This window comes from Microtus ochrogaster, unplaced genomic scaffold (genome assembly GCF_000317375.1).
Source record: "Microtus ochrogaster isolate Prairie Vole_2 unplaced genomic scaffold, MicOch1.0 UNK108, whole genome shotgun sequence".
Classification (NCBI taxonomy): Eukaryota; Metazoa; Chordata; class Mammalia; order Rodentia; family Cricetidae; genus Microtus; species Microtus ochrogaster.
Window position 1 is genome coordinate 4,584 of NW_004949206.1, and position 7,450 is coordinate 12,033.

Consider the following 7,450-nt stretch of genomic DNA (forward strand, 5'->3'; position numbering starts at 1 on the left):
CAAGGCCATCTTCACCTACATAATATAGGAGTTAGCAGCCAGCCTGAAACACAGGTGGCACTTTTTTAAAATAAATATAAATAGGCTAGGCATGGTGGTGCACACCTTCAGTCTCAGCACTGAGAAGATAGAAACAGGCAGGTCTCTTTGAGTACAAGGCCAACTGGTCTATAGTGAGTTCTATGTAGCCAGGGCAGCATACAGACATCTTGTCTCAAAGAATAAACAATAAAATAGGGCCAGTGAGATGGCTGAGCAGTAAAGGTACTTTCCCAAGCCTGATATCCTAAATTCAAACAGCAGGAATAGGGGAGGAAGAAAACTGACGACCACAAATTGTTCTCTGACCTCCACCTAAGTCTTTGATGTCTTCCCCACACCCAAGAAATAAACAAAACAATTTTAAAAGTAAACTAATAATCACAAATGAAAGCTGGATATGGTGTGGTAGGCCTGTAATCCCAACAGGGTTGCCTCAAACATGCTATCCTTCTGTTTCCATTCCTGGCATGTACAACCACACATTAATTTTCTTTTTTAAAGGTTTATTTGTTTTATTTATGTGTACGTATATGTATCTGTGTGCTCTTATGCCATGTGTGTATGGGCATAGAGCCGGAGTTATAGGCGTTTGTGAGCTGCATGCTGTAGGTGCTGGAGTGAACTCAGGTCCACAGCAAGAGCAGTGCATGCCCTTAACCACAGAGCCATCTTTCCAGCCTCCCTACCTTTGTTAAAATGTATTAACAGCAGAACACTATGAACAGTTTCATACCAACGTATTAGGAGCTGTACATGAAATGGACAGATCCCTTGATGTCAATGAAAGTTATTTTATTGCTTACAAAGTCTGGGGGAGGGGAGACTGTGTGCAGTATGTAGAACAAATGAAAAAATGTCATTTAAAAAATGACTAACAAAACTAAATACAAAATCTGAGTGACTTCCCACACATTGAACACACTGTCACTAGAAAAGTTCCCCTTTGGAAATTCTTTCTGGAAGTTGGTGATTTTTTTCCAAATGTCTGTGCATTTGAAATAAAGACATTATGAAACTAGAGAAAGAGGAAATATAAACGAACGTTGTTTACCAAGCCAGAAATTATTAACAAAACCTGACAAAGGAAACCTGATTAAGAAAACCTAGGAAAAAAGTTTTTTCACATCACCCTACATGTGATCCCTTAAAAAAATTAATGAACCAGCCACCAGGGAGCCTGCTCAGGACTGACCTAGATCCCCTGCATATATATTACAGTTGTGTAACTTAATCTTCTAACAGTGGGAGCAGGGGCTGACTCTGACTCTCTTGCCTGCTTTGGGACCCCATTCCTCCTACTGGATTGCCTCATCCAGTCTTCAGAGAAGAGGAGGTGCCTAGACTCACTCAAAGACCAAGGCTGGCTGATATCCAAGGGAGGTCCTCCGTTTGCTGAATAGAAACAAAGGAGGATTGGATGGGTGGGGCTCGGGGTTGTGGGTGAGGAATTGGAAGAGGAGAAAGGAGAAGATTGGGATGTGAAAAACAAAAAAGAAACAAAATTACGGTTCAGAAAAAAAAAATTAAGTGCATCACAACCACACTGATGTTTTTTTCTTTTCTTTCTTCCTTTTTTAATACTGTTTTTTGTTTGTTTTAAAGACAGTGAGTAGCTTAAAATTTAAAACTTGCTGGGCATGATGGCACAGTCCTGACATCACAGCTACTTTGGAGGCTGACACAGGAGGATATAAAATATAAAATCCACTTTAGCTGCAGAGTGAGTTCAAGGCCATTCTGGACAAAACCTAGCAGACTTCAAACTTGTTATTTAATTGCTGCTGAACTTGAAACGTCTGATCATCCTACTCCATCCTCCTAAATACCCAACTCACAGGCTTGGGCCGCCTTGCCCAGCTCTGGGTCCTTTTCTGGCCAGCCATCTGTTGTTCTGTGCCTGTTTTGTGTCATTGACAATGCTGGTTGTGTTGCTGTGGTTCTAGATTTATGATCTGAAGTTGGGTGATGATACCACCACCATTGCTGTTTAGAATGTTTCCATCTTGGAGGTATTTCGTTTTTTCATATATATCTTGGGTTATGACTCTGTCTTTTGAATTTTGTGTAGCTGACTGTCCTGTCACTGGCCTTCAGAATATTGGGAGAAGCAATCATCACCATATGCACTTTAGGATTTTCTAGTTCTGTGAAGGAAGTCACTGGGGGACATTCATGGGGATTGTGCAGTCTCTACATCGCTTTGGTTCATATCGCCATTTTCACACTGCTGACTCATGAACAGAGAAAACCTTTCCATCTTCTGTTGTCTTCAATCTCATGTGTTGTATATGTGGAGTCACAGGTTCTCCACTTTTGGAGGGAATGGGCAGGGAACCCAGAGCCATAAATTTGGGTAGGCCGGGTGACTAGTGGACTACAGTCCCCAGCACTGGGATTTGATAACTTTACACAAATCCTGCAAATACACAGCTTTTAATGAGTACAGGGGGACCAAAACTCAGGTCCATGTGCTTGCACAGTCATGTTTTGCTGACCGGGCCACATTCTTAACCTTTGAATGTTTCTTCAGTTTTAACAAAGTTAAAATAAGTCTTTCACCTCCTTGATTTTTGCAAGGCTTAATTCATGTATTTTTAATTCCATGCTGAGGCTATTTTGGACTAACAATGAACTGTTGTCTCTTCAACTCTAAGTGCACATTGGAATATCTTTCCAGTTCTCTGGGGAGGCTCCAGGGTGGGCTGGAGGCCGACTTCCAAATTACTATAGTGTGAAGTCTTAAGGACAGAAGCCTGTTGAGAACTACGCACAAGTACTGCCCCCACCACTGTTTACACCTAACCTGCCATCCCATTCTCCCCGTGTAGGGGTAGTGAGAGGAGCCCCTAAGTGCCGAGAATGGGGACTGGACAATGTGGATGGGATGCATGCATTCTCACACTCATGCTTCTGGTCTGCACAAGGGTCTTGGGGAACCTTCCTATTCTCTTGTCTAGTTGCAAGTTTCTATACCCTGCCCTGCAACAAGGGCTCAGAGATTGAGAGGGGTCTCAATGGCATAGTCCAGCCTTCTCCCTCACACTAACCTTTGTATGAAATCAACTCCTTGGCCAGATGTTAACAATCAGCTCCTATACCATGGCCTCCCATGGAACATCCTAGCACTTCAATACACATCAACAGGGGTGGTGCCTGGAGTCTGTTTTCTATTGAAAGCACCAAAGCTTTTACTTCCTAACACTAAACTCTAACTACACCTATCAGTCATTTCAGACATCAGCTTTGCTCCCTGGCAGATGATCCACTATAGTACTAAAGTAGTCAAGGAAACAAAAGACCAATCTACAAAAAAACCCCAAGTCCTCAAGCTTACCCCATCATAGTACTCTACCTAGCAGTAAGATGACTAGTTAAGGGATTAAGACCTAAACCCTAAGACACTGCGTACGGCCACTGACCTAAACCCCTTGCTGGCTGGAGGCAACTTAATGACCTTGTCAGCATGAGCCTGCTTTTTGGAAGGTGAGGGCTCCCAGACAATCAACTATTCCTGCTGAGTTTTTATCCCAAGCGACCTAACCAATCCTGGACAGCATTTTGATCAGTGACCTCTGGATAGGGATCTGCTGCTTGCAGCCTTTACAATGCTGTAAGGTCTTTTCCTGCATTGAAGCCAGCCATTTAACTGACCTGAAATCCTCTTTCAAGGACCAAAACACATTACCCAAGCAATTGTCCTTACTGGACACTTGATTTTCAATTTCAAGCAGTTCTCACTTCCTCAGAGATGAAACCGCACTCTTTATTCTGACTCAAGCTTCCCAGAAGGCAAAATAGAAAATGAGGAAGCCAGCCTCCCTCCTGACCATGAAAACACAAAACTTCAGCTGATAATTTCTTAAGCTGCTCTGGGGAAAGGGCTCACTGGCTTATTTCCTGCTAACCAAAACCGCATCTTGAGAAACAATCCACAAAACAGAAGCCACCTAGCAGCAAGTTCATACCAGTCAACCTCACTCAAGATTCATTCGGCTGCAGATGGCTGGATTGCCATTTTTCTTTCCACTGTTGCCCACTAAACAAGACCAATCACAGAGCATCTGGTCAAACATGTTGCCTACATCTAATCTAACAGGGCTTCTTCCCACTGCAGAGGCTGTGTTCAGAGCAGAGGCACACCAATAAACCAAGTGTTAATTGTTTTTTATTAGCCAACTAGAACCTAGACAATTCTCCAGTCCAGGGAGACATTAACTTTTAATCTTCTTCTTCATCGTCACCAGCTCCAGCACCACCCTGGCCCTTCTTGGCATTCTTCCTCTTCACTCGGCCTGGTCGGCCACCACCATAAGGAGACCGAAGGGAGAAATCAATGTGCTTCTGGGAGTCCAGACGAACAATGAAGGATGGGATGTTCACCACCTGCTTGCGGACCCTGAGTGAGAACAGGTTAAAGGGACAAGCTGAGAGGTAAAAAATTTTTGGTCCTGTCCTTGACAGCGGACTGATGGGCAGCCTTGGAACTAGAGCCTATACAAATGCTTTAGGTACTTAAGGCTCACACCACCTCAGAGTACATCTCTGCCCATAGATGAAGTTGATGAGGGAGAATCTGAGCCTATGCCCTACACAGCTCTCAGGATTGGTGCTCATTTAGGTAAGAGTACGCAATTTCCCCTTACCTGAACCTCACTTCAGACAGGTTGATTACCAACTGGCAAACTAACAAATACAAATATTGCAATGAGGGTCTGTGTTGAACTAACACAGTAACCTCCAATGTCCGTTTCACCACCACCCCAACAAACTCCATCCTCTCCAAGAGAGCACCAAGAGCTATTACCTGTCCAGCTGCTTGCATGCCTGGCAGAGACCTTCGCAAAGTGTACGGCTTGAGCCGCAGTGACTCTTGCGCTGGGCTATGGGGTTGTTCCCAATTCCCCATAAGCTTTCATTCTGAACCCTCAGGGTAAACTCAGATTTATCAGCTCCAAAGGCTACACAGGAGATAGGGACAGGAACTTAGCAAAGGAAACCAACATTGCAGATAAGGCAAAGTAAGGCTTACAGGCTCAGCTGCAGCTTACCTGATGTGACGCTGGCGGATGAGCACACGGGCATGGTGAATAGATTTAGCCAAACCCAGCTTGAAGACCTGGGTCTGCAGCCGCCTCTCCAAGAAATCTTCAATCTTCAGGCCCAGGATGTAATCCAGCTTCATCTTGCCCTCATCCAGCACCCCAATGCGAACGAGTCGCCTCAGAAGAGCATTGCCTGGGGGGAGGTGTAACCCAAATAAAGACCCGACTTCCTCACCTCAGAGCCCCCAGAAGAGGCAAGTCACTACAACTTCCCCCCATTTTTGCAAAGAGCACAGGAGAAAAGAACGACAGTAACGTGCCTAATTGATAACCCTGATATTGCCACTGGATCACCCTTTCAGCAGGCATTGTATCACAGGCTTACAGTTTTTCACTCAACCTTCATCTCTAAGACAGGCACTTTAATTTTAAACTTAAGAAAACAGGCTAACTTCACAAGTATCACGGTACTTGGGCAGCTAGGGCACGGAGAGATCAAGATAATCCAGACTACATAGCACAAGACCCACAAGATATATAGAACAACCCCCATCTATCCTTCAGACTACTATTCCCTTATGAGCTTGAAACACCGTGAAGGTCCAGTCACCTAGCAATAAACCCTAAGTATAAAGAACCAAACCGAAAAAAGAAAATGCACCTATCATCCTAAAATACAGGCTCAATTCCCGACGGTTAGACACAAATACAAGAAAAATCCCCAAAAGGAATATACTATTACAATTAAACCACCCAAACATAAAACATTTAGAATGTTTTATGAAGAGAAACTAAGTGCACACTGAGAGAGCTAAGACACGAGCACGCTCCGCCATTAAGCTGCTCTTTGGTATTTGGTAGGCTAACCCAGAGCTCTAAAAAATTAACTCATCTAGCTTCCTTGTGGCACAAACTGGTATTATTAAAGCGTCCAACTTCTAATCTGAAATCTGTCAATCAAGACAGACCCTTCCTGGTAGTCACATGGGAAAGTGTAGCTCCGAATCAAGGCAGTGCCAACACCACAACTCCAGGGCTTTTCTTTCCTAACACTAGCCAGATTGTTTCACGATAAAATGAGATCCCTAGGAGGCTTTGACAATTTTTTCTTCTGCTTAATAAAACAAGAAACCTCATATATCTGCAGCTCTCCCATTCTCCTGTAACTAACTCCAAAATATGAATCTGTTTTGACTGTGTTGAAAATTCCAAGTGAGGTGGCTAATCCAACACTTCTAGATTTCCTTAAGTTCACAGGCGAAACTTGGCTGCATCTGAGTTCCGGGCCAATTTACGCCAAATATTTCCCACTAGCCCAATTTGTTCTGCGCCATACCTTCCAAGACCACAATACAGCCTAGAAACTCAAAAAGCCCGCAAACGACCACCCATTCTTCTTAAGACGGGCCCCATACACACCTTCAAAAAGACGCCGTGGGTCCTTTTCGTCCAGCGTTAGCAGCTCTCGGGCGGCCTTGCGGATCTTGGCCAGGGTAAATTTGACTCTCCACACCTCACGCTTGTTCCGGAGCCCATATTCTCCTACACGTGGTCGGGAGGGAACCACAGGGCCAGAGCCATGGGTTACTACACTTGCGACTTTAGAACACAAGACGAAACTAAACCACAATCCTCTGCGGCGATGGCGCCCATGACGAGCACGTGGGAGACCGACCTCATGACTGCCTAACTCTCCCCTCACCCCCAACCCGAAATTCCACCTTGGTCACTCACCGATGAGTTTCAGTTCCTGGTCGAGACGCGACTTCTCGAAGGGTCTCCGTGGGGTCACATAGGTCTTACGACAAACCCAACTTCTGGCAACCGGCATGTTGGCGTCTCTAGGCCCGCCGCGCCTGCGCAAACGGTCATGTTTGAAACAAAAATGTCGTGAGGCATGCGCAGCAATGCCCGGCTAGCACACCACAGCCCCGCACCAACTCGGGCCTAGCCAGATCCGCCTTAGAAAATTTGGAACTGAGATCGTCCCACCACCGTACTGTAATATGTCCGACCACCTTCTCCCCGCCCCTCTTCCCTAGTGTACACGCAAACTTATGAATGGCTCCGTTACTCCAAAAAGCCAACTAGACAGCACTCCCAAAACTCACCGAGGAGCTCACGAGGGCGACAAAGAGATACGCTGTCGCAGAACCGCGGTCTTATAGTAACGTCGCCTCGTCGTGACGTCACTACGCACCGCTCGCTGCTTCGCCTATCAGAAGCGGGAAAACCATAGAGTGGAGCGGTTGGGCCAGAGCGGCCCTGAGCTGGGCGGACTTACCAGTGAGGTGGTTAGGTGGCTGAATAGCTGAAGCGGGGACATTCTTGTTTAATCCAATCATTAACGAAGCTGCCACTTTTTA

At 45.4% G+C, this 7,450-nt stretch overlaps 2 protein-coding genes across 2 annotated transcripts in view; one reads left to right on the forward strand and one right to left on the reverse strand.

The window, feature by feature from the left end:
* LOC101999047 (leukocyte immunoglobulin-like receptor subfamily B member 3A) overlaps positions 1 to 2,033 on the forward strand; it is a 6,487-nt gene extending 4,454 nt beyond the window's left edge. The window contains exon 8 of the mRNA XM_013355242.1: positions 1,986 to 2,033. Within this exon, the coding sequence (XP_013210696.1) occupies positions 1,986 to 2,033 (48 nt within the window). The remainder of the gene's footprint in view (positions 1 to 1,985) is intronic.
* A 2,152-nt stretch (positions 2,034 to 4,185) lies between these two features.
* On the reverse strand, positions 4,186 to 7,275 carry Rps9 (ribosomal protein S9). The gene is made up of 5 exons (XM_013355241.1): positions 7,196 to 7,275; positions 6,819 to 6,940; positions 6,504 to 6,626; positions 5,091 to 5,277; positions 4,186 to 4,438 (listed from the first exon to the last, which is right to left on the reverse strand). Exons 2-5 carry the CDS (start codon positions 6,913 to 6,915, stop codon positions 4,261 to 4,263), a joined length of 585 nt encoding a protein of 194 aa, XP_013210695.1. The 5' UTR covers positions 6,916 to 6,940; positions 7,196 to 7,275; the 3' UTR covers positions 4,186 to 4,260.
* Positions 7,276 to 7,450: the final 175 nt, after the last annotated feature.

Excerpts from the sequence above, each read along its gene's own strand:
- Rps9 (XM_013355241.1), bottom strand. The coding sequence starts at position 6,915 with ATGCCGGTTGCCAGAAGTTGGGTTTGTCGTAAGACCTATGTGACCCCA. Across the intron at positions 5,278-6,503 it reads CCCACGGCGTCTTTTTGAAG|GCAATGCTCTTCTGAGGCGA; the intron begins GTGTGTATGGGG and ends ACCTCCCCCCAG. Across the intron at positions 4,439-5,090 it reads ATCCGCCAGCGTCACATCAG|GGTCCGCAAGCAGGTGGTGA; the intron begins GTAAGCTGCAGC and ends GTTCTCACTCAG.